Source organism: Ictidomys tridecemlineatus, chromosome 11, assembly GCF_052094955.1.
Source record: "Ictidomys tridecemlineatus isolate mIctTri1 chromosome 11, mIctTri1.hap1, whole genome shotgun sequence".
Classification (NCBI taxonomy): Eukaryota; Metazoa; Chordata; class Mammalia; order Rodentia; family Sciuridae; genus Ictidomys; species Ictidomys tridecemlineatus.
The window spans coordinates 31,409,954-31,435,936 of NC_135487.1; the positions used below are offsets into that span (position 1 = coordinate 31,409,954).

Genomic DNA, 25,983 nt, shown 5'->3' on the forward strand with positions numbered 1-25,983 from the left:
ACACAGCACCCCAACAGCTGGCCTGTAGTAAATTTCATTCACGCTCTCTTCTACTTCCCTCTTCCATCTCATAGTGATATGGAACTGCTACCGTCCCCCTATGTCAACTGTTTCACACTTCTCTGTCCTGACTCCTATTATTCCAGTTCTCTGGGACACCCTTTACCCTCTCTTGAGAACCTCCTTTAAGCCTCAGCTCAGGGGTCGGTTCCTAGCAATCCATTCACTATTCAGGCTTGACTAAGTGCGTTTCCTCTGTGACCTATCCTCCACCTTAGCAAGGTGGCTCCGTGCTAAAGTGGGCCCATATCCCCCACCAAGAGCAGAGGCCAGGTCTCACTTTGAAAATGCCAGGATCATCACAGTGGCTGGTGCATGATGAGTATTCACTATAAGGTATTGGATGGAGATGGATGGATGAGTGGATGTGGGGGGCGGGATGGATGGATATTTGTCAAACGCAAACAAGAGAAGTGAATTTCCAGTGGATACAGCTGATGTTAATTATCAGATTATTTTTCTGTGTTACTAAATAGAATGATGTTGAGGACAGGGATCATGCTTTATTTCCGAAGTCTGCATTCCGAGGGACATAGCAGATGCCCCATAAATGTAGATTCAACAAATGAATGAGAAAAAATGAATAAAAGACAGCTCAGTATTTAAGAGCTCTGGAACCAGACCACTAGGCTTAGAATCCTTACTCAGCCACTTGCTAAGTTACACAACCTCTGTGCCTGAGGTTCCTCTTCTATAAAATTGTGATCATAGGGGCTGGACATAGTGTGCTTAGTGTGTGTGAGACCCTGGGTCCAATCTCTGCACTCCCCCCAAAAAAGTATGATTGTAATAGAATCTAGCCGTAGGGTTATTATGATGCTTAAATACATTAAAGTTGTATAAAAAGTACTTAGGAAAACATTGATGCTGTTCAAAAGAGCTCAGATGGATGGGAATAGTGCTGAGCTCACCTGAAAGTAAGTTAGCTATTACCTAGAGAGGCTGAACAATGAGAAAGCCAAATATACTCACACCCCAAGAGAGATCCAGAGAGTTAACCTGGGTCCATTCCCACCCCCTCAATCCCATGCCTTGTGTCCAACAGTCACTCATTCATACATATTCACTCTTGTTCCTTCTTTTCTAAAGGAAAATGTTTCCTTAATCAAGGAAATTAATGAACTCCGTAGGGAACTGAAGTACACCCGTTCTCAAGTTTATGACCTTGAAGCTGCTCTGAAACTGTCCAAAAAAATCCGAACACAAGAAGATCAAGAGACAGGTAATGTCATCAGTGGCTAGGGAGATGGGCATTGGGATGAAGGGACCAATGGCAACCATAAGCAGGTCTCTCTTTAGCTTCCTCTTGTATTAGGTCACATCCACTATGGCCCTCTGAGAACTTCTCAATGCCACATGCTTGCACTCCAAAAGATATGTGAGGATCATCCTACATTCAAACACTCACATTTCCACATCTCTTATCTGAAATCCCAAGTTAGCTACAATTTGGAATTGAGAATCTTTCAGGCTTTAAAGAGAGCATACTACATGTTATGTAATGTCCTTAAAGGGGTGCAGGGTAGTGCCCTAAAAATTAAATGTTTTAGTATTCTGTAATGATATATGAATATTCACCCTAAGCTTCATGAATTTAAAAAAGCATTCCTTTTTTAAATCTTTCTGCATTTTAGAATTGTGGTCAAGGGATTGTGGATCTGTTCAATTAAAATGAAGACCAAAAGATGAGAAACTATTAAAGGGGGAGAGGAATGATTACAAAAGAAATAATCGATGAGTTAGTTATAACTCCAGGTGCCTCTGAATTACTAATAGCCAAGATAAAAGGGGAAATAAGAAAATATTATTATTTAAATAGTTCTCCTTGTATGGCAAAAGGAAGTTTTTTTCCTGGAGAAACAAGCCTTTGCCTGACACCAAATTCTATGAGAAATTTACCACATGGATCTTTTTGAACGGAATGCTGCATAACAGTGAATGGAAAAACTATAGACATTTCAGGCAATAAAGAAACATTCTTTAGGTATCCACATAAGGACAACGGATACACCCATAGGTATAAGGTTTATCTATGAAAAGTAATCCAGCGTAGTTCAAGTATTTCATTTGTGGTGGTTTGTGTTCAGGAATAAAACTTAGAGACCTGGATAAACTGAAACATCCCATGGCTATGGATTAGGGAAAATGTCAGTTGTCTCATGTATGGTAGGTATTTACAATATTCACTGGGAGGAAGTAGCTGAAAGGTTTTACTCAAGCAGCATTCATTTGTATCAATTGTGCACCATGATCATGGAATGCCTACGTCTGACCTCTGATTTTGAATGGCCCACCAAGACAAGTCAGCTCAAAATATACATTCTCAAGTTATGTAAGAAATTGGGGGGCTGGGGCTGTAGTTTAGTGGTAGAGCGCTTGCCTAGCATGCATGAGACACTGGGTTCGACCCTCAGCACCACAGAAAAAATAAATTAATAAAATAAAGTCATTATGTCCATCTACAACTACAAAAAAGAAAAAAAAAAGGAAGGAAATTGGCCAGTTCAGTTGGTATTTAAGAATTCTTTATCTGAGTAAGAGAAATTGTTAAATTTCTCTTATTTAATATAATAATATGTTATTAAATAATATAATTTAAAAGTTTATATTAAATTTAAACATTTATATTAAATTTTCATACACATGACAATCAACTAACAGATCTAAAAGACACACCTGCTTTTCAGTTACTAAAGATGGCTACTTCAAAATAAACTAAAATGGCACAAATAAACCATAAGAAAAAAGGAGAACACAAAAGGAGTAAGAGACAAAATTTTGAGAGCTGGGAACTGATTAAATAGATCCAAGAAGCCTAAATTTCTAAACCAGAAATGGTAAACGTGGGGGAGGGGAGGACAAGAGAACCTAATATAAACCACAAAACCCTCAGAAATCTCAGGAATTATCAGTAGCAGATATCTCTGGAAGTCAGATGAAGATAGGGCTGAAAACAGGAGAAAAAAATCTAAGAAGCTCTTAGATCTACCTAGTATCCAATATAATGGCTACAAGTACCCACATCAAGTCTATGATCATGAAATCTCAAATCGCAAAAGTACAAAGAAAAAACTCCTCCAAACTTCCAAGGGCAGGATAGAGAGAGATTGCATATAGAGAATCAAAAAACCCAATTACAGGGATGTGGTTGTGGCTCAGTGATAGAGCACTTGCCTAGCATGTATGAGGCACTGGGTTTGAGCCTCAGCAGCACATAAAAGTAAATAAATTAAATAAAGGTATTGAATCCATCTACAAACAAAAAAAAATTTAAATCCTAATTATAGGATACAAAATCAATGTGCAAAAGCAATTGTATTCTTTATATACTAACAGTGAACAAGCTGAAAATTAAGGAATCAATTCCATTGCTGGGTATGGTGGCACATGCCTTTAATTCTAGCAACTTGGGAGGCTGAGGAAAGAGGCTAGCAAGTTCAAGAGGAGCCTCAGCAACTTAGCAAGGCCTTAAGCAATTTAGTGAGACCCTGTCTCAAAAAATAAAAAGCATTGGGGATATGGCTCAGTGGTTAAGCACCTCTGGATTAAATTCCTAGTATCAAAACAAAACAAAAAACCCTAAGGAATAAACTTAAGGAGTCAAAAGACTTAAAACTACAAAACATTGCTGAAAGAAATTAAAGAAGGCATCAATAAATGAAAAGATTTTCCATGTTCATGGACTGGAAGACTTAATGTTGTCAAAGATGTCAATACTACCCAAAGTGATATACAGATTCAAGGCCATCCCTATCAAAATTTCAATGACTTTTTTTGCAGAAACAGAAAAATCCACTTTTTCCACCAGCTCTTCTCCCTGCGTGCCCCCACCACCCCCACCCTGCCCCTCCACCCCCACCATCCCGGGCCCTCAGCTCTGATCTCCAGGCTCCTGCTAAGCTAGTGCCGCCCTCCAGTCGCCATCATGATTAGCTACCCGGACCTCATCAGCCATTATGAGATGTTCTCCGACATTTACAAGATCCAGGAGATCATGGACAGGCTATTCCTGGAGCTGGAGGGCAAGATGGTCAGTAGGACAGAGGGTAACATTGATGACTCGCTGATTGGTGGAAATGCCTCAGCTGAAAGACCCAAGGTCAAAGGTATGGATAGCACGGTAATCACTGGTGTTGATACTGTCATGAACCATCATTTGCAGGAAACCAGCTTCACAAAAGAAACATACAAGAAATACATCAAAGATTACATGAAATCAATCAAAGGCAAACTTATAGAACAGAGATCGCCAGAGAGTAAAACCTTTTCAGACAGGGACTACAGAACAAATCAAGCACATCCTTGCTAATTTTAAAAACCACCAGTTCTTTATTGGTGAAAACATGAATCTAGGTGGCATGGTCAGTCTCCTGGACTATGTGAGAATGGTGTGACCATATATGATTTTCTTTAAGGATGGTTTATAAATGGAAAAATACCAACAGATTTGATAGTTATTTGGCTCTATCATCTGTCATCACAACTGGCTGCTGCTTGTCATACACACAACACCAGGACTTAAGACAAATGGAACTGATGTCATCTTGAGCACATTTTATGTATTTATTTTTTATTTATTTTTGGTACCAGGGATGATGATGATGATGATGATGATGGTGATGATGGTGGTGATGATGATGATTTGGTACTGGGGATTGAACTCAGGGGCACTCGACCCCTGAGCCACATCCCCAGCTCTATTTTATGTTTTATTTAGAGACAGGGTCTCACTGAGTTGCTTAGCATCTTGCTCTTGCTGAGACTGGCTTTGAACTCGCAATCCTCCTGTCTCAACCTCATGAACTGCAGGGATTACAGGCGTGCACCACTGTGCCTGGCAAGCACATTTATTTTGACACATGATATAACCTGGATAAACCCTGAAGACATTCCGCTAAGTGAAATACTCAAGTCACAGAAGGACAAACAGTGCATACATAATTCCATTTAAATTATGTTCCTAGAATAATCAAATTTATAGACATAAAAGTAGAACAAAGCCAAGCACAGTGGTGTACATCTGTAATCCCAGCAGCTAGGGAGGCAGAGGCAGAGGATCATGAGTTCAGAGCCAGCCTCAGCAACTTAGTGAGGCCCTAAGCAACTCAGTGAGAACCCTGTTCTCTACATAAAATACAAAATAGGGCTGGCTGGGGATATGGCTCAGTGGTCGAGTGCCCCGAGTTCAATCCCCAGTACCAAAAAAAAAAAAAAGAAAGAAAGAAAAATAGAATGATGGTTTCTAGGGACTGGGGAATAAAGAATAATGGGGAGTTAGTGTTTAATGTGTGCAAAGTTTTAGTTGGCTTATATGAAGATGGATGGAGATTTGGGTGGTAATTGTACAACAGTGTGAATGTACTGAAAGCTACAGAACTGTATATTTAAGATGGTAAATTTTTTGTTATGTTGGTCAGCTTCCTACCACTATGACAAAACACCTGAGATAATCAACTTAAAGGAGAAAAGGTTTCTTTTGATTCATAGTTCCACAGGTTTCAGCCTATGGTCATTTGGCCCTGTTGCTTTGAATCTGTGGTGACACAGTATGCCATGAGTGGACGTACATGGTAGCAGAGGCCTGTTTACCCCCATGGCAGCTAGGAAGCAGAGGGAAAGGAAGGTGCCAAGGTCCCATTTTCTCCTTTACGAACATGCCCCCAATAACCTACCTTTCTCCCACAAGGGCCCATCTCCCAGTGTTTCCACCACCTCCCAATAGCACCACAGGTCAAAGACCAAGACTTCAACACAGGGGCCTTTGAGGGACATTCCTGATCCAAACTTGAGCATATATGAAAATTATACAGCATATAATTTAAAAAATTTTTTAATCATCCATGTATCACAGTGGAAAAAAGGGCTTCTTCATTTAGCCTGTGGTATTAGAGGATCTAAAACTATCAAATAATAATAACAAATCTCAATTGCATTGGACTTCTCAGCAATAGCTAGAAGTTAGAAGCTAGCTGGAAGCCAGAAGACATGGACCAGGGCTTTTAGTCTTCCAAAGGAAAATGATTTCCAGTGCAGAATTCTATACCCATTTGTATTAGTCAGGTTCTGCAAAGGAACAGAAACACAGGAGATTAGACAGACAGACAGGAAATTAGATAGACAGGCAGACAGACAGACTGACTGACTTATAAAAGGGGATTTATTAGATTGGCTTACAGGGTCAGAAACCGTGGAGTTCTATAATGGCTGTCTACACACTAAAGAACTGGATAAGCCAGTAGCTGTTCAGTCCAAGAAGCTAGAGCTCAGAAGAGGGACCAATGATGCAGCCCCAGTCTAGGACCTGAGGCCTGGGAATGCCCTGGCGAGTTATTGGTTAGTCCAAGCACCCTCCGAGAGAGAGAAAATGGTGCCTGTGTCCAAGTTGATTTCCCTTTTTCTCTGCCCTCCTGTCCCATTGGGCTGTACAGTCCATATTTGGGGTTGGTCTCTCCTCCTTAGTTTGCTGTCCCACATTTTCAATAATTTCTGGAAACACTCTCATCAACATACACAAAAGTGTCTTAATCCAATCAAGCTGACAATCCATATTACCCTGTTCATACCAGGCAAGCAAGCAATCAAGGGAGAGGGTGGAATTAAGACATTTTCAGATGTTCAGGGGTCTCAGGAAGCTACTAATGGGTGTTCTGTACCAGGAAAAAAAAAGTGAGGAAGTAAAACAAGAAAGATATGGGATTCAAGAATCAGGACATTTGAATTTGAAAGAGGCAAAAAGAAACCCCCAAAATGATGGTGGACAAAGAGCCCCATGTAGTAGCTCTACCGCAGAACTGGCAAGTACTCAGTCAAGACTGGACAGGTAAGAAGGCACCTGATGAAGTTGATAGAATGTCTAAATACCTAGTGAGAGGACATTTACACAACAGCTAGAGAATTGAGACTGAATTAGCAGCATGTACCTATAAAATCAAGCAAATAAAAAAATAATAATTAACTCCAGGGAAAGCAAATTGTTATATTGAAAAGGAAAATGAATCATTGTATACTGCACGGCTCAGCTGCAACCAGCAGTTACATAAATCATGGTAACATAAATTCTATTAATTCACTCAAAATTGGGGGTATGGGAGAATAGCAAGCATGCCTGGAATAGGGGGCGGTGCTGAAGAAAAGAGAAATTCTCTTGTCTCCTAGTGGGAAGACAAATAGATAATACCTGAAAATAATAAATCAAAGAAGCAGTATAAGCATATTTATCAAAGCAGAGTGTAAAAGGTAGAAACCAAAAGAATCAACTAAAGTAATTGAAACACTTGCCTCTGAGGTTTGAGGAATGGAGAAGCATATTATGGGAGATACTGCTGTAATAACCAGTGAAGAGCTAATACACTCCAAATTATGGCCATATATTGTGAAAATAATAATTACCAAATTAAGAAAATACATCATTAGGAAAAGCATGTTTGCCTTCCAATTTTCTACTTCAAGTATATCTTTTTGTTTCCCCCAGTATCAGGAATAGAAACCAGGGCCTCATACATGCTAGGCAAGCACTCTACCACTGAGCTACACTTCCAGCACCCTGAAGATCCATCTTTTTAAAAATGAAAGAGAGCAAGAAGTGGTAGCTCCACACCTATAATCCCAGCAGCTTGGGAGGCTGAGGTGGGAAGGTCCCAAATTAGAGGTTAGCCTGGACAACTTGGTGAGACCCTGTCTCCAAATAAAATTAAAAGGACAGGAGTGTGGTTCAGTGTTAGAAGGCCTCTGGGTAAATCCCCAGTTCTAAAGGGAGGGGGGGGAGTATAAATGATATAGAATGAATTAGGAAACTAAACTAGAGGGGGAAAGCTGCCTTGCATAGGGAGATGGGTAAAATAAGTATCTGTCAGCCTTGGCTCTGGATGAATAAAAGAAAAAAAAATCTGAGGGGGGGGGCAAAAAAAAAGTCTTTCCCTGAGAATCTCTAATCAAAAGCCCATGCTCAGGTTTAAGTCCAGTCGATTTCTGGTTCAAAGCAACTGTAGCTGAAATTTTCATTTAAAAGATTCCATGCTGGCAGGTCCCAAATCCCAAGCAGAAGCCAATACAAATTCTTTCTGGAAGAGTACATTTTAAATCCAAACTATGAATTCCCATAGATAACATTTCCAAGGAACAGGAGCGCTCAACCCCAAATCACTAAATACATGAAAAGCCACAAAAATGTCAAACTATACAATAAAACCAACTAAGACCGTGAATGGTAGAATTAAAAAATGATAATGTTTAATATGTATAAAGAAATAAAAGAGGAATTTGAAAAGGTAAAAAAGCAAGAGTCTCCCAAATGTGTATAGGCATACTTTTAAAAACACAAATACTTCCAGAAACGAAAGCTATAATAATTGTAACTAGAAAGTCAGTGAACAGATTGAACAATAGATTAGACATTTCTAAAGGGAGAATTTGTAAATTAAAAGAAAGAAAAAAAGTTGCTGGAATTATAGCCCAGAGAGACGAAGATATAGTAAAAGACAAAAAAAAAAAAAAAAAGAATAGAATGATTTAATTTATATATAATTGAAGTAAAAGAAAGAAAGAAAAAAAAAGGCAACATTACCATAAGGAAGAGCTGAGAGTCTTTCAGAATGGATGAAAGATGCCAGTCAGAAGATCCAGGAATCCCAATGGAGCCCAAGCAGGATAATTAAAAAGAAAACTACATCTAAACTGCAGAACACTAGAAACAAGATGTTAAAAGCAGCCAGAGAGAAGAGGTAGACTGCACACAAAAGAAGGACGATTCAATTGGCACTTGACATCCTAATAGCAACAGTAAAACCCAGAAATAGTGACACAGTATCTTCAAAGTGTAGAAGGGTAACAATTGTCCAATGAAATTATCTCCTTAAAAATGGTGCCAAAAGAAGGGCTGGGATGTAGCTCATTGGTACATGATTTACCCAACATGTGTGAGATCCTGGATTCAATCTCTAGCACCACAAAATAGAAAAAGAGGCCAAAAGAAAAGATTTTTTTTTTCTGACAAAAACAGAATTTGTCACCAACAAAACCTCTTAAAGGAATTTCTAAAGAATATGTATTAGGAAGAAAAACTATTCCTGAAGAAAGTCTGAATATAAGAAGAAACAATGAATAAAGAAGGCAAATATATAGAATAAAAAAATTAACTTTACAAAGTACTAAAAGCAATGTCTAAATTGTGTCTTAAAATATTAATATAGAACTAATGGACACAGTGGTGCACACCCTGTAATCCCAGGGACTTGGGAGGCTGAGGCAGGAGGATTGTGAGTTCAAAGCCAGTCTCAGCAATTTAGTGAGACCCTAAGCAACTCAGTGAGACCCTGTATCTAAATTAAATACAAAAAATGGCTGGGGATGATGGGCTGGGGTTGTGGCTCAGTAGCAGAGAGCGCTTGCCTAGCCACATGTGAGGCACTGGGTTTGATCCTCTGCACCACATAAAAATGAATAAACAAAATAAAGATATTATATATCCATGTATAACTAAAAAATATTTTTTTAAAAAGCCTGGAGATGCAGCTCAAGTGGTTAAGCACCCCTGGATTTAATCCCTGGTGCCAACAGTAATAAAGATCATCATCATCATCATCATCATCATCATCATCTAAAACACTGGGTATTGACATAAAAACCAGTAGGGCTCAGAGCAAAATCATTCTAAGTCTTTGTTATTTTACAAGAGGTTAATGATATTGATCTACTTTGGACTCATGTTAAAAATGCATGTTAAACTTTTTAGAGTAACTAGGATAAAAACTGGAAGAAGAAAGAGAAGGAAGTAGGGAAAACCTTACAAACCAATAAAGGGAAAAAATATTAAATTTGAAAACATTTTAACAAGGAAGAAAGAAAACATGATACAAAGTGAAAAAAAAAGGTAAAACTGAACCCCAATGTATTAGCAATCACATTCTTATTTTCCATTACTTAAAATAATCCGAATCTGGGCTAGGAATGTAGTTCAGTAGTACAGTGTTTGACTAGCATGTATACAAGGTCCTAGGTTTGATACCCAATACTATAAAAAAATGTTTAAATGAATTAATTAAAATCAGACTTGAATCTATCCAAGGAAGCATGTGGGAAGGATGCAGAGAAGAAGACTGACCAGGTCTGGAAGATGACAGGTTCTGGGCAAGGGACAAGGAGACTGGGATCTGAGGAGAGACAGGAGAGTGGGTCACATGGAGAGAACTGGCCTCACACAGCCATGGGGGCCAGGAGGCTTACGCTGGCACAGCTCCTGGAAGAACCATCAAAGGGCCCCCTGTAAGACTGAAACACGGTATGTGAGCAGGTTGGTCAATGTCAAAGGGAAGAGAATGGTGGGAGTGAAAGAAAGAACAGGAAAAACAAACCTGTGCCCTTGAGACACAGATCAGAGGGGAGATAGACCAGGAAACAAAGCAGAAGCACCACATTGGGTCCACTGGGCCATCTTCCAAGTGAGCTGGTCCCCCAGGAAGTGAGTATACTTCCGGGAACATTTGTGGGTCATGTTCCAAAATGACAGCTCCTGGAGGTGAGCCTCCAGCCTGCAGCTCCAGGCAGCCCTGAGCTGCCCTGCAGTTGTATCTGCTCCCCCTCCCCTGGTGTGTGGGAGGAGCCTGCCAGTACAGGGCATACCACTGCCCAGTCTCTGAGGTCCACCCACTCACAGTTGGGGGCAGCCAGAAGAGCCCTAATGCTACTTGTGCCACCTGCAGAAGCATATATGGGCAAAGAGATGCTGGTGTAATCAGTGCTGCTCCTGGCAGGGCAGAGAGAATTCCAAGTGCTGGGACATTTCCAAACTCATTCCACTGAGTACCTCTAAGACTGTGACTTCATAAACAGGTCAGATCCCCCTAGGAAACCAGATGATGACGAGGTAAACAGCTGTGTATTGGCTGATGGTAGAGGGCACAGGCTATGTTAGTAGCTGAAGGAACAGGTGAGAGCTAAGCAGAAACAAGGCACAGCTGACCAATGCAGACCTGAGCCTGTGGATGGACTTATAGGCCTGTGTGGGTTGTACCTTCCCCAGGAGCTCTGCTCTCCCAGGGCCCCAGGCCTAGGGCACCACTTGGCTGAGGGGATGGTTCCAGGAGCAACCAGTAGCAGAGGTAAAATGTAAAGCCAAAATCTAGGGGGGAAAAAAGGAATATTAAAAAGAACCTAGAGATTGGTATTCATAAATGGATGAAAGGCTAGGTGCAGTGGCACATGCCTGAAATCCCAGTGGCCGGGGAGGCTGAGGAAAGCAGATCACGAGTTCAAAGCCAGCCTCAGCAAAAGTAAGGCGCTAAGCACCTCAGTGAGACCCTGTCTCTAAATAAAACACAAAATAGGGCTAGGGATGTGGTTTAGTGGTCAAGTGCCCCTGGTACCAAAAAAAAAAAAAAAATAGAAAAAGCAAAAGCAAATTCAGCATATACATACACAGTGGAGTTTTATTCAGCCATAAAGAAGAATGAAATTATGTCATCTGCAGGAAAATGGATGGAACTTGAAAACATGTTAAGCAAAATAATCCAAACTCGGAAGGTCAATGGTTGTATGTTTTCTCTCATATGTGTGGAAGGTAGAGAGGAAGAAGGAAAAAGAAAGGTTGACGGGTGAGGGGTTCATGAAAATCCAAGGGAGATCAGTATAGTAAAGGAAAGGGACCAGAGGGAGGAAAGAGGGGAGGGAAAGGGGAAGTACCAGGAAAAGATATTGGCCAATTATATTATTATATCATAAACAAATACAAAACAACAAATCCCACCATTATGTATAATATAATGCATGGTAAAAAATATGGAGGACAAAGAGATTGCAGAAGAGTGTTCAAGGAACAAAGGCAGAGAGAGAATGGCCCAAACTTTTGGAAGTTAGGTGCTGTTTGAATATTGTCCCCATTAGACCAATTAGAGGCCCAAGGCAAGTGTGGCCACTGGCCGCTGCAAACCACTTCCTCTTTGAAATTCTCTCTTCCTTTGCCTCCAATATCTGTTCTTTTCTAGTTTTCCTCCAGATGTGCAGGGAAGGGTGGGTAGTGGAAAGGAGAGACCCCTTTTCCACTGAGAGTTATTTGACTAGGGTCAAGGAGTTGCAGACAGTTTCAGGGAACTGGAGACAGGTGGCAGTGTCATTTATTAAGAGTGAGGGAGAAGTGAGACTCAAAGGTCAGACGTGCGGCTGTGGGGATGGAGAGTTTGCTGACTATGAAGCCCTCAGTGTTGTGAAGACCAAGCATTTCAGTCTTACATGCTACTTGTTCCAGTAACACACAGATGTAGACATGGAGATGCTGAAGGGTTGGTTACCTCAGATTTGGACTGGGCATGTTGTGGGGACAGATGAAGCAAGGCACAGAAGAGAGCAGGAAACAGTTTTATTTGGCTGCAGCCAGGTTCAGAGGAACAGCTTTTGCTGTAATCAATCAATCTCCTGAACCCTGAGTTCACATAATTTCAGAGTTTTATACCTAGCATATAAGGGGAGGGGCTCAGAAGTTCACAGTCTGCAGAAGTTCACATAAAAGCAGCTTTTTCTTCCACTGTTCTGGGCAGGTTAACCCTTCAAGGACAACACCTGAGAAGGGGAGAGATTTTTCTCCCCTTTCCTCCCTGTGCCAGCTGTTACCATGGAGCCCAATTGGTAACTTCTCTTATATTAGAAATGTAGACATCTCTGTGAAGCCCAGCTCAAGGCCAAAGGCCTTGTTTACATATTTCTACAAACTACCATACTAGATACATGTTTGTGAAAAACTAGTAAGGGGGTGTCCAGCACCTGGAGTGCTGATTTCTTCCCGGCCAGCGGCCAAGTAAAACAGAGCAACACGAAAATTGGAAGTTTATCTACACTGAACTCTTTTTCAGAGACTCTTTTGCTGACTGTCCTAAAATCAGCCATGGTGAAGATTTCTGGAGAAAGCCAGTTAAGACTTTTCTGTGGAGAAAAGGGGGTACCACTCCAGGCAGGGCACTGAAACAGAAGGAATACTGAGACTAAACTAGAATACTGAGACTGCTGTCGAGGAAAGAAGAAGAAACTCAGTGGGTCTAACTAGCCACGGAAGGGGGTGCCCGTATCAAAGGAGCCCATGTGGTGATTAAAAAGGTGGAATCAAAGAGCCTGAGTCTTGAGCAGCAGGAAGAGAGGTTATGGCCAGAGAAGAGCCCGCTGGGGTGAAATTTAGAATCCTGGGTGGTGAGGAGAGAGGGGAAGCCAGAAGGGGGTGCTGACATGGGAATGGGATGAGTCATGGACTCTTGTGAACACTGACGTTGCCCAAGACAATGGCAGAACCTGAACCAAGGAGGAAGACTTCGAGTGGGGGTGAGGAAAGCCCTCAGGGACCGTGAGTGCATGACCACACAGGAGGGAGCAGGGGATTACGTGAGGAGGAGGGCTGGTGGCATGGAAGCCAGCTAGTCCAGAGGAGAGTGCCATCCTGCCTGAGGCATGGGGAATGGGACAAAGAGCAGCCTCACTGGCCAGGATCTCAGTACAGGTGCATGGGGGCCCCAGGGGAGAGGCTGGGCTGGGTCACTGGTATTCACCTTATCTTTTGGAAGTATGTCTCTCTGCCAGACAATGAAGGGGCTTATTTTTCTCCATACCCCTGGGACTGAGTGGCATCCCCACAACAGGTACCCAGTGAATGTGTGAGGAGGGATGAAGGGAGGGCAGAGGCCACAGTAGTCCAATAAACAGGCCACATTCGCCCTTCCCTGTTCTTTACAGTCCCCAGCAGGGACTTGCCCCGCGTCTCCCCCATCAGGAGGCTGAAGGAGCAAGAAGAAACCAACAGAATCATCGAAATGCAACGCCTAGAAATCCGGCGGCTCAGAGACCAGATTCAAGAACAAGAACAGGTCCCAGGGTTCCACACTATTGCTGGGATTCGGCTTCCTTCCATGCCTGATTCAGATGTCAATATGATGAGCAAGTGATTCCTCGCATGAGCCAGCTCCAGTTAGAGCCACAAGTACCACATGTCTGTCCCCAGGCCAGATTCCCGCCGGGGTCCGGGCAGTCCCTGCAACACTGACCCACCCCACCTTTCTCTTGCCCTGGGAACTGGGGATACAGTCAGAATAAAGGTGTTTGCTTACAACTTTGTCCAACTTCTGCTTAGCTAAGGGGCCAGGGCAGGTGAGGGAAAGAGAGGAGCCGAGGACTGGGGGGCTGTCCAAAGCCACTGCTGCTTGTGTCTTCAGGCACAGGGCTGCCTGGCACCATGGACATCGCAGTGGGCTTGGGACTGGCTTCCTGCCACCTGAGGCCTGAGGACAGGGCTGCCTGTTTCTTTCGTAGGTGACTCTGCTCATTGCTTCCCTCCTTTCTTTGCCAATGACGTCAGGCCCAGATAACACCTCCTACGTTTTCTTCTCCATGATGCAATGTCATGAGGCTTTCTGGTGATTTTTGTATGTGTAAAGGTGACGGAAAATATGAGAGTAAAAGAACAAACTTGCAAATTTACAGGGACCCCCATCTTGCATGACACGCATACCTTTTTTTTTGTTTGTTTGTTTTTTCAAGTTTTTTTTAAATTGGTTGTTCACAACATTACAAAGCTCTTGACATATCATATTTCATACATTAGATTGAAGTGGGTTATGAACTCCCAATTTTTACCCCAAATGCAGATTGCAGAATCACATCGGTTACACATCCACAATTTTACATAATGCCCTATTAGTAACTGTTGTATTCTGCTACCTTTCCTATCCCCTACTATCCCCCCTCCCCTTCCCTCCCATCTTCTCTCTCTACCCATCTACTGTAATTCATTTCTCTCCTTGTTTATTTTCCCATTCCCCTCACAACCTCTTATATGTAATTTTGTATAGCAATGAGGATCTCCCTTCATTTCCATGCAATTTCCCTTTTCTCTCCCTTTCCCTCCCATCTCATGTCTCTGTTTAATGTTAATCTTTTCTTCCTGCTCTTCCTCCCTGCTCTGTTCATAGTTGCTCTCATTATATCAAAGAAGACATTTGGTATTTGTTTTTTAGGGATTGGCTAGCTTCACTAAGCATAATCTGCTCTAGTGCCATCCATTTCCCTGCAAATTCCATGATTTTGTCATTTTTTAGTGCTGCGTAATACTCCATTGTGTATAAATGCCACATTTTTTTTTTTTTATCCATTCATCTATTGAAGGGTATCTGGGTTGGTTCCACAGTCTAGCTATTGTGAATTGTGCTGTTATGAACATCGATGTGGCAGTATCCCTGTAGTATGCTCTTTTAAGGTCTTCAGGGAATAGTCCGAGAAGGGCGATAGCTGAGTCAAATGGTGGTTCCATTCCCAGCTTTCCCAGGAATCTCCATACTGCTTTCCAAATTGGCCGCACCAGTTTGTAGTCCCACCAGCAATGTACAAGTGTACCCTTTTCCCCACATCCTCGCCAGCACTTGTTGTTGTTTGACTTCATATAGCTGCCAATCTTACTGGAGTGAGATGGTATCTTAGGGTGGTTTTGATTTGCATTTCTCTGACTGCTAGAGGTGTGACACGCATACCTTGTTCTTAGGGCCACAAGCAGAGCTCCACCCTCCTTTTTCTGATATCCACGTCACTCTAGACTATCTTCTGCAGTGCCCTTCCCAGCACCTCCATTTCTGAGAGGTACTTCTTCCTCTAGCAATGCTTCTGGGCCCCATCCTGGGAGACTCAGCCACACACAGGTACCAGGAAAGATACTTCTTTCTGTCCTAGAGAGTAAAGGAATATAACCCAAGAGCCACTGCTACTTCCTGCAGAAGCCAGATGCCCCTCTAATGCCCAGATAACTTACCTAAGCCCACAGGCCCTCCTGACCCCTGCTGCCCATTGTCTCCAAGGCTTACCACCTTCTCGGTCTGCTTTACTGACTCTTGGCACTGCTCTTGGGTTAGTTTTCAAGGCTAGAGCTGAGACTTAGCTGTCCTGTTTAGCAAGGCTCTCCTGAAGGTGGGGGCAGCAGACAGAAGGCACATGACAGAGGCAAGAAGCAAAGTACTTTAGTGACCACCTCCTCACCCTCCCCTGCCCCCTATCACAACAGCCAGCTCATCTCCTCCATACCAGTGTGCCCGCCGCTAGCACGCCATCCACTGCCTGGGAGAACAGATCCCAAGAGCAGGGAAAAATGCATACACCTCCGAGAAAAGTTCAGCCACAAAGATGACGGCCCGTTACATTATCATACCAGGTAGCTGGGCTCTTCCGGGACTCAAGACTTCTCTATTCCAAAGAAGCATCTCGGCTTTATCTTTACCAAAGAAAACTGTCTTGAAATGAGATATGAAGTGGGTCAGCGGAGCCAGAACTTTCAGGTCCTCAAAAGCAAGTAAAAGATATGGACTGGAGGCCAGAGGCCAGTGCTTGGCTGCTGCTTGGCCTCTTGCTTTCCAGGGTTTTGCTACACTGGCCTTCTTTCAGTTCCTCGAACTAGCCAAGGTCTTCATGCCTTTTTATCTTTGTACATACTGTTTCTCTGCCTGAAATGCTCTTGCCCCCTACCTCCTTCAGATCTTAGCTTAAATGTCATTTCCTCAGGAAGTCAGTCCCTGCTAGACATGGTGGTGCATGCCTGTAATCCCAGTGACTCAGGAGGCTGAGGCAGGAGGATCGCAACTGTGAGGCCAGCCTCAGCAACTTAGCAAGGCCCTAAGCATCTTGGTGAGACCCTGTCTCAAAAAAAGGGCTAGAGATATGACTCAGTAGTTAAGCACCCTGGCTTTAATCCCTGGTACCAAAGAAGAAGAAAGAAAAGAAAGTCAGTCCTTGACCCCTCCCACATTACACTCATCATATTGTTTTCCTTCATGACCCTCACAATACCCTGTCCATTTAGTATTTAAACTCTCCTGCTAGGAAAGTTCCACCAGAGCAAGAGCTATGCCTGCATCTAAAATTCACTTGGGTGTCTGGGTGGGGTTGATTAAGAGAACCCAATAGAGGAGGTGGGGGCCGGTTAGGAGGAGATTGTGGGTGTCCAGTGGCTTGGACCAAGATGATGGCAGAGGGGAAACAGACGAGAGAACTCTTCTAACGAAAGGAATCGGGGGAGTTGGCCAAGCTGACGGGGAAGAAGCACGACCTGGGAAGAAGACAAATGCAGAGGAAAACCACTGCGGCTAGGAGGTGTTGATGAAGTGATGGATGCTTCAACTGAAAAACATCTTAAGAGTCAAGACATTCACCTTTTACTCACAAGATGGACCTCAGCTCACGAATGAGGAAATCAAAACCAAGAAAGAGTAAATTTACCACACAGGATCAGACATGCAGAGCCAGGAGGGTAGTCCCTTCTGCCCGGAGGACTCCAGGGCTTCGTGCTCTTACATGGTGCTCTGGAGAAGCACCCAAGAAATACACTGCAGACTAGGTGGTGAAGGTGATGTGAATGCGACTCCCAGAGAGGTTGAACCAGAAGGAAAAGGAGCTGAAGACCAAGCTGAGCCTAACTTAAACCTGGCTGCTCTCCAGCTGGAGAGGAGGAGGAGGAGGAGGAGGAAGTCCAGGCCAAGGAAGAGTCCCACCCCAGAAGAACCTGGCACCTTGGCCAGCAGATCAGCAGGGCAAATTCTTTGCTGCATACTGATGAACACAGTGTCTTGCTAGTGAATCTGGGGCCAGAGGTGCAATTTTGTTTTGCTTTCTACATTCTGTCTACAGTTTTCCTAAGCTGACTTACTGGCCCTGGTTTTCTGGATATTGCATCTCAGATCTCCTTCCACTTTGTCTATCCTGACTTCATGGGGAGGCTGGAAGCACTCCCCCCACTGGGGCCAACTTCTTTTCAGCCCCTCGTCGATGGAGTTGATCTAAAAGCCCCCCCCCTCCTGCAGCAGCCATCCAGGCCCCACTGGTCACCTAAGTGACTAGATATTAGCACATGGACTCAACTCATGCTCATCTAGTTGCAGTTGATTCTTGAGCTCTCTCCAGAAACCTCCAGAATTTCTCTCTACCCACTCCCCTCAGATATCCACTTGACCCCCTCCCCCTCCTTCAGAGGTATGGCAAGACAGCGTGAGCTGCCCAGATGAGCCTCTGTGCAGCCTTGTTCTCTCAGAACCAAAGACTCCACCCTATGGGAGGGCCAAATATCAACATCTACTTTTGCCACTGCTTCTTATGCAAAGCTTGGCCAGCTGTTTCCAGGAGGTGACTTAGGAGTAATGAAGGACCTGGGAATATCTGTGCACCCAGGGGGGACCCTCTGAAAAATCACTGTTCTAAATCTGGAATGAGAGAAATGGCATTTCAGGACCAGGAGTGGGGTTCACTTTTCCCTGAGCTCTGTTGGGATAGCGCCCCAGGATCTATCAGGAGTTCCAAGGCCTGCTTATGTTTGAACATGAACATAAATCTGAGAGGCATTCCAACTCACCTGAGCTGAGCTGAGCAGGAGAACAGACTTAGAAAGAAATAATCCTGCTGGGCAGCAGCAGTTGCTGATCATGTACTATGGCAGTAGTATTTAGGAATTTATATTTATTGCTCAGGTAGTGTCACATGATGGGATTTGGCAGGGGCAGTGAGGATAAACTGCAACTTTCTAGGCACATGCTGTGTGTAGTACGTTATTATTAAAATTAGGACTAGAAGATTCTAGTTCTGAATGAACAGAGAAGCTGTGGGTGCCCTTCTTTTGCCAAAAGTAACAGAAACAAACTAGCCAACTTAAGCACAAAAGGAGAATTTATTATTTGGCTCTTGGTGTGTGTCATGGACTCTCTTGGCAATGTAGTACCTAAATCTCAAGAAGAACCTGAGCCAGGACTTGGAACATTGGTAGAACCCCTCTCCCTTTCTTATCCGTGCCTCTCTGTCCAGACCAGCTTTTAATTGACAATTCAGCTGGCAGAAGAGTATTTTAGCATCTCTCATTAATAGATGAATGAGAACAGAAGAATAATAGATGAATGGATAAGAAGTCCCCAGGCTGAAACAAAATCACCAGTCCAACTTTAAATTTCCACAAGGGAATCGTTGGACCTAGCTTGAGTTGGGAGCTTACCTCTACCTAGTTACCTGTAGTCAGAGGACTGAGTCACAAAATATAATCCTAGTTGCCAGGGTTCTTTCCTGCAAAGAGAACGGTTATTGTGAGTGGGACTGATACCTCAAAAGATGTCTATAACAGGGAACCATCAGCCTGCAAAGTTTGGGGCCAGTTACCTAGAGCCACTGAAGCCCCTGTTACCTGGGGCCAGTTACGTGAGCCACATGGCTTCCCTGTGCTATTCTCCTAGACTTATTAGCCCATTCCTGTGTCTCCTGCACCTGCAGTCTACCTAGTCCAGACAAGAGGTACAGTAAATGTATGCTCAGTGGATGAATTACAGTATTTAATCCTCCTTAGGATTAGATTAAACACTAATGACCCCATTTTACAAATGAAGACACTGAGACCCACAAAGGGTAAGCAATTTTACTAATGTTAAACATCTAGAGCTGGGACTGGAATCTTCAAGATCGATCTAGCTCCAAAACCAGTATACTTTCCACTTTTCAGTTATTCATTCAATAAACATTTATCACACATGCAAGATATATCAGGCCTATTCCTATTTCTATTCCTGAGAATATAGTAGCCAATGAAGAAAAAATCCTTTTTTCGTGACATTTAGATTGTGGTGGCCCCCAGTGAGGCAGAAAATACTCCAGACAGACAAAAAAAAAAAAAATACAGTGTACAAAAGAATGCTAAAGGGGAAACAAAGAAATCAAGGTGGGGGGAATCGGAAATATTGGGGGAGACTGGAATTTTAGGGTGGCCTGAAATTGAGGGAGGGAGCCACATGGGAGAAAGGCATTCCAGGCAGAGGGAACAGCCGGTGCAGAGACTCTGAGGTAACAGGAACTAGGTCAGAGAGGGCCTTAAGAACCTGGAGGGTCAGAGGCAGTGACATTACCTGCTCTACCTAACAATAGGATCATTCTGGCTTCCAGGGTGAGCAGAATGTGAGGTGAGAACAAGGCAGAAGCAGGAAATGGCCCCCAGCTCTCCCTTCCCCTCCCAGGACTCCCACCCTTCATCTTCTAATGCTCCTGAGGACAGATGGAATGCACACTTTCCCCAGCACACTCACTGCCACCACCTCCTCCTCCTGATCTTCATTACTGCCCATCTGAGCTGTCCCCACAACCTCCACTTTGAGGGCAACATCCCTGTGCAGAACCTGCCTGTCCACTTTAACTGCAAGTCATTTGACAAGACCCAGGACTAGAACAAAGATGTGCCTGGTCAATGTTTAAACTGAGAAAGCTTTTACGCTCCCCCACTTCAAACTCCCAGAAGAAAGGGAGGTTAAATCTTATCAGTCTACTACCCCAGCTCTGCCTGGAGCTGCTAGACAGTGATGTCTGCCTGGGACTGTACCCTCCTTGGGACCCAGATGATAAATAAATGTCTGATGTGTGTAAGAGGTCACAGGGCTGAGGATATAGCTCAGTTGGTAGAGTGCTTGCCTTGCATTGACAAGGCCCTGGGTTCAATTCCCAAGACCATACCAAAAAAAGAGGAATCCACAGCTGGCAAATCCTGCCAGGCCCTCTGCTCCCATGAGCCCCTTTATTCTAAAGGGACAACTTTATAATATTTTGCAAAGTGGCAAAATGAACACCTAAAACATCATTGCCCCCACATCGGGCCTGCCCCACAGTGCTCAGCTTGCCCCAAGCTTTTCTTCAGAAGACGAACATCTAGAGCTGTGGCCCCCAGTGAGGACATAACCACAAGCCAAACGTGGCAATTGGGCATTTGAAATGTGGCCAATCTGAACTGATGCACTGTGGGTGTAAAATTTTCAAGACTTTGTACAAAATAAAAAGATTGTCAAATAGCTCATTTGTAACTTGTATATTAAAATATATTTGGGAATTAAAATATATTCATTTTAATGTGTGAATTACACCTGTTTCTTTTGAAACATGTTATTGGGAACATTTTAATTACTTAGGTGCTCAAGGTGTGCATCTACAGATGTGTCGTCCTGGAGTTATGACAGCCTCCAGCTATCTCCACAGAGCAAAGCAAAGAGAAATACAAACAGCTCAGGTGCAATTATTTTGCAAACTGATAATGAAAAGATCATTTTGACTTTGTTTTTCTTTCTATTCCATTTACATCAGAAAGAAAGAAGGGGCCTTAAAAGATCTAGTTCAGAAGATAAGTAACAGCCTGCATGCCCCCCCCAACCAGTCACCCATTTGCCACTCCAGAGCACGGGGTGTGTGGTGCCAGATTAGCTGGTTAGAAGCAGAACCCTGCCAGGTGTGGTGGCACATGCCTGTCATCCTGGTGACTTGAGAGGCTGAAGCAAGAGGATCACAAGTTTGAGGCCAGCCTTACCAACTTAGTGAGATCCTGTCTCAAAAAATAAAAAGGGCTGGAGGTATAGTTCAGTGATAGAGTACCCCTGTATTTAATTCAAAGAAGGAGAAAAAGAATATCAACTATGTCCCTGTCACCCTTCAGACCCTCCATGGGCACTCTGCCCAGGCCAAATGCCTCCCTTGGAATTAAAGACCTCGTCCCAAACAAAGCCTGAGCCAAACTTGTCCTTCCAGTTTCCTCTCACATGCTCCCTCCTCAAAACCTCTACACTGGTCAGTTCACACTTTATTTATTCAGTCAATCATTCAACAAATATTGACTGCTTCCCGTGTGCAGGCTGAGCGCTGGCTACTAGGGCATGACGGTTAGCAAGACAGGCACCATCCCTGTACTCCCTAGGGGCCACATATCTAGTGGGGGGGCTGTTAAGAGGAAAGTAAATAAAGGGCATTAGGCCCACTGCAGTAAGAGAGTTGTGAGGAAGCACAGAGGCCATGCGTGCACCTAAGCCAGCCTTAGGTTGGGGAGGGCTCCCTGGAGGAGGTGACATCTCAGCTGAAGAATCTGAGTAAACCAGACTGTATCTGGGGAGTGGCAAATATTCCAGGTGGAAGGAACTTGAATTCAAAATGCAAAGGGCAGGGTGGAGGGCAGAGCCTGCAGAACTGACTGACACTCATCCTGACTGGAAGGCGGTATGGCATTTATTGTCAAGTGTTTATTTTGGGATCTCCCTTTCCCCTTGAAAGGCTTTTACTCCTCCTCCAGGCCTCCCCAGCAGGAAAGGCTGGGTGCAGCAGGCCCGCTTCTGCCTGGCATTTGAGACTAGAGGAGAATAAGCAAAGGGTTTGTGGGGGTCCAGCCTGGGAAGGTCAAGGGACAGATGGAGGTCCTGGGATTTGAAGTTGGAGTTGGGTTTGAGGGAGCTAGACTCAGGAACAGGAGTCAAGGTTGGGGCTGAGGGTAGGGTTGGGGTCTGGGATCTAAGTTCAGAATCTGGGTTGAAATTAGGAGTTAGTTTCAGGCCAGATGAGCAGTTGGGTGTAGAAAAGGAGCTGCGGCTGGGGGTGAGGGGTTCTAGATAGGGTTTGCAAGTGCAGCTGGAGTTGGAGGTAGGTTCCGAGGTAAATCTGAAGTGGGGGTTGGGTTGCGGCCCAGGCTCTGGGGCCGATAGACAACATTCCTCCCGCAGCGAATGGTGTTCCGAGCCCCAACAGCAGCCGACAAAATCCCCTCCCTTCCCAGGAATGCCTCTGCCCAGCAGAAGGAGCGCTGCCACGTCAGCCAATCGGCTTAGGCCCTGCCCTGTAAACAACACCTGTTAATCCCCCCTCCCTCCAGGCTCACCTGAGTGCAGGTTAGGCAGGTGAAGTGCCTCCCCGGAAACGGAGCTAGAGCGCCCCACCTGCCCGGCCCTGCCTGCTCAAATCGGATCCAGCACGTCCAGGCTTCTCGTGAGTGCCCCACAGTCTCCCCACCCGCTCCGCCCCCACCTTCTCCCACTAGCTCTCGCCCTGAGATCCTCCACCCCACCCCCAGCCTGGCGCCCGCTGACCCGATACACCTGTGCCCGTACTTTCAGACCAGCGAGTCACAACCCAAGGGAATGCTGGGACAGAGTCCATGCCCCGCCCACGGCCCCTCCCCCACCTCCCTTGGAGGCATGAGTATCTGCCCCGCCCACTTCCCCGTGCCTGGTAGCCCCGGCGGAGGGGTCGTGGAGCATGCATACTTCCTCAGGGTGTACCCCTGCACAGTCATGTTATCATATCTGGAACAATCCAGGACCTATGCTCTGTCCTATCTGGAATCAGAGGGATAACATCGGGTTCACTTTTCCAAAAAGCATGCTTCAGCCTCTATGCAGACTCCAGGCCCCACTGGAATTCTGAAAGAGGTCAAATGACTCCCTTCCATCCCTTAAGACAAATGTCACTGTCCTTGCTTTTTAGATAAGGAGACTGAAGCTCTAAGAGCCGAGCTCATGGGGCCCCCTGACTCTCCCCATCATCTCTCCTGGGTGCAGAGGGCCCTGTCTGACCAAGCACACCCAACTCCTAGCATGCCAACAGGATATTTCTGATGTTTGTGGCAAACTGGGCTCCTTGAGGGCAGGGACTGCACCTGCTTTATTTTTGCCCTGTGTGAGTCATGCTGGCTGTCCCCTAGAGGACAGGTTAAATGAGTAACCACTGTTAGGTCCCTCCCCGTGTTTCCATGGTGGAGAGGGCTGGACTGGGGTTCAAGTCCAGAGCCTTTCTTTTTCCTCAGCACTTTAAAGAAACCATGAAGGAGGATGACATGGGTGGGGTGTGGGTGAAAGTGGAGAAGAGTAGGGCAGCAGAAAGCTCATTGGGGGTCAGGGCTGAAGAGGCAGGCACAGGGGGGCTACTGTAGGAACAGAATAGATAGACAGCCTGACTGGTGGACTGGGTGTGACAGAGGGAGACCAGCCCCCCTGGCTGAGAGGTGTGATGCAATCCTGAAGTTGGGAACACAGAAGAGAAGCAGGTTTGGGGTAAGATGACCAGCTTGGGTTGGGACCTGTTGCATCAGAGATGACAATGGGACATCATGATGACAGTTGACTTGGGAGGAAGATCCTGGTTGGAGATGGAAATTTGGGAACCAAAGTCTTTTCCTGCCAGTCAGGCTGTAAGATGAGATAGGCCTGGAAGGAGGGTATTAGGGGCCAGATTCTGACCCACAGAGAAAGAGGAGACTCATCTCTATAAGAGAGAAGTTACAGAGTCAGGCCACTGGTTCCAGAAGAGTTAAGTCATCAGCCCCCCTCCCCACAACTCCCCCCCCCCCCAGGAACCAGCGGTGACAGCTGAGGCCATGTGAGTCTGGATCCTGAATGAGGCTTTATCTCTAGCTGTTGGTCCCATCGTCCACTGTGGCACCAGCTCCCTCGGCCAGCCAGGATGGGACAGGCGACTGAGAGAGCCAGAGCCAGAGAGGTCAGGGGCTGGGCAAGGGGATTTCCTGGAAGGGTGTGGGGGTATCCTGGGAGGAGGGAGAACTCTCCTGGGGTCACTGTAGAGGCTTCCCCAAGGGGTAGTGCTGGGGAGGGGGCTTTCCCAAAGGGGATTCCAGAGGACACAGGGGAGGATACTCAGGGCTCGTCCCCAAGGCTCCCAGGTGAGACCATGAGAGCTGGGTGGATGGGACGTAACATCAAGATCCTTCCCCTGCAGGTGATGATGACCATAGCCTGGGCTGAGAAAGGAACAAGACTCTGGGCCTGCGACTGCCAAGCAGGTGGTAGGGGCACCAGGCCATGATCTGTACCCCCTGATCCCTGACGCTGACCTTCTGTCCTGACCTGCCTAACTAAGCCATGTCTGAACCAGCTCAAGCCCCTTTGGGCCAGGGGCTGCCCCCCGACATGCTGGCAGAGCAGGTGGAACTGTGGTGGTCCCAGCAGCCAAGACGCTCCTTGCTGTGCTTCAGCGTCGCTGTGGGCCTTGTGGCAGGCTGTGGGGCAGGTGGCGTGGCCCTGCTGTCCTCCACCAGCAGCCGCTCTGGTGAGTGGCGCCTAGCAACAGGCACTGTGCTCTGCCTGCTGGCCCTGCTGGTTCTGGTGAAGCAGCTGATGAGCTCAGCTGTGCAGGACATGAACTGTATACGCCAGGCCCACCACGTGGCCCTGCTGCGCAGCGGTGGAGGGGTGGATGCCCTGGTGGTGCTGCTCAGTGGTCTCGTGCTGCTGGTCACCGGCCTAACCCTGGCTGGACTGGCTGCCGCCCCGGCTCCTGCTCGGCCACTGGCCGCCATGCTGTCTGTGGGGATTGCCCTGGCTGCCTTGGGCTCGCTCTTGCTGCTGGGCTTGCTGTTATATCAGGTGGGCGTGAGTGGACACTGCCCTGCTACCCGTGCAGCTGCTCCCTCAACCCATGGTGGCCACGGTGGCAATAGCAGCATCTTCAGCATCTCAGGACAGTTGTCTTCTGGCCAGCGTCATGAAACCACCTCCAGCATCGCCAGCCTCATCTGATAGAACCAGAACCCTCCTTCCCAGGACCTGTCTCAGTGTCTCCAGAACTGTGCCAGGACATGCATGTGTATGCTTATGTGTGAACGTGTATATGTCTCAGGGCCACATCAGCCCTTCTCTGGGTATGTGATATGTGATTAGGAGCCCACATGTACTCACATTCCACATTACAGGTTAACGTGTGCCTCCTTGGAACTGCATGTGTGTGTCTGATGACTGTCACTCTGCCTATCTGGGTCTGAGTTCTCTAGGGAGAGAAACATCTGGGATCCCTGTTTCCAACACCCCTCATCTCTAGCCTTGCCCGGCAATACCCGTCAAGGGTTTCCACAGGGTGACTGTTGTCCACCCCAGAGACTGCACTAGTGACCGCTCATCAAGAAGAATGACTGGTGGCAAAGCAGAAGGAACAAGGGCTTCAGAATAAGACAAGCCTGGATTGAAATCCTTCCAACCCCCAACCCAGGCACCTCATAGCTGGGAGATTCAGCAAGCAACTTAGTCTCTCTGGCCTTTTCTAGAGGTCAGGTTGCCACTGTTTGTGAGAATTAAATGTTGTCATGAATGGAAGGACTGGGCTCAGGAGAGATGTGCAATAAAGTGGTGGCTGCTGTTTTCA

General features: G+C 45.5%; 3 protein-coding genes across 9 annotated transcripts in view; all 3 read left to right on the top strand.

The window, feature by feature from the left end:
* Positions 1 to 14,140, top strand: part of Cfap57 (cilia and flagella associated protein 57) — a 70,414-nt gene extending 56,274 nt beyond the window's left edge. For all 7 annotated transcript variants that reach the window (XM_078026077.1, XM_078026078.1, XM_078026080.1 and 4 more), the window contains 2 exons: positions 1,150 to 1,282; positions 13,768 to 14,140. In XM_078026077.1, the coding sequence (XP_077882203.1) occupies positions 1,150 to 1,282; positions 13,768 to 13,976 (342 nt within the window). In that variant the 3' untranslated portion in view covers positions 13,977 to 14,140. The remainder of the gene's footprint in view (positions 1 to 1,149; positions 1,283 to 13,767) is intronic.
* LOC101976013 (translationally-controlled tumor protein) lies at positions 3,971 to 7,052 on the top strand. The gene has a single exon (XM_078026085.1). The coding sequence runs from the start codon at positions 3,986 to 3,988 to the stop codon at positions 4,367 to 4,369; it is 384 nt and encodes a 127-aa protein (XP_077882211.1). The 5' UTR covers positions 3,971 to 3,985; the 3' UTR covers positions 4,370 to 7,052.
* Positions 14,141 to 23,619: 9,479 nt separating the features above from the next.
* Positions 23,620 to 25,983, top strand: Tmem125 (transmembrane protein 125). Its single transcript, XM_078026084.1, has 3 exons — positions 23,620 to 23,882; positions 24,182 to 24,327; positions 24,565 to 25,983. The coding sequence occupies exon 3, from the start codon at positions 24,708 to 24,710 to the stop codon at positions 25,362 to 25,364; it is 657 nt and encodes a 218-aa protein (XP_077882210.1). The 5' UTR covers positions 23,620 to 23,882; positions 24,182 to 24,327; positions 24,565 to 24,707; the 3' UTR covers positions 25,365 to 25,983.

Coding starts and splice junctions, on each gene's coding strand:
- LOC101976013 (XM_078026085.1), top strand. CDS start 3,986: ATGATTAGCTACCCGGACCTCATCAGCCATTATGAGATGTTCTCCGAC.
- Tmem125 (XM_078026084.1), top strand. CDS start 24,708: ATGTCTGAACCAGCTCAAGCCCCTTTGGGCCAGGGGCTGCCCCCCGAC.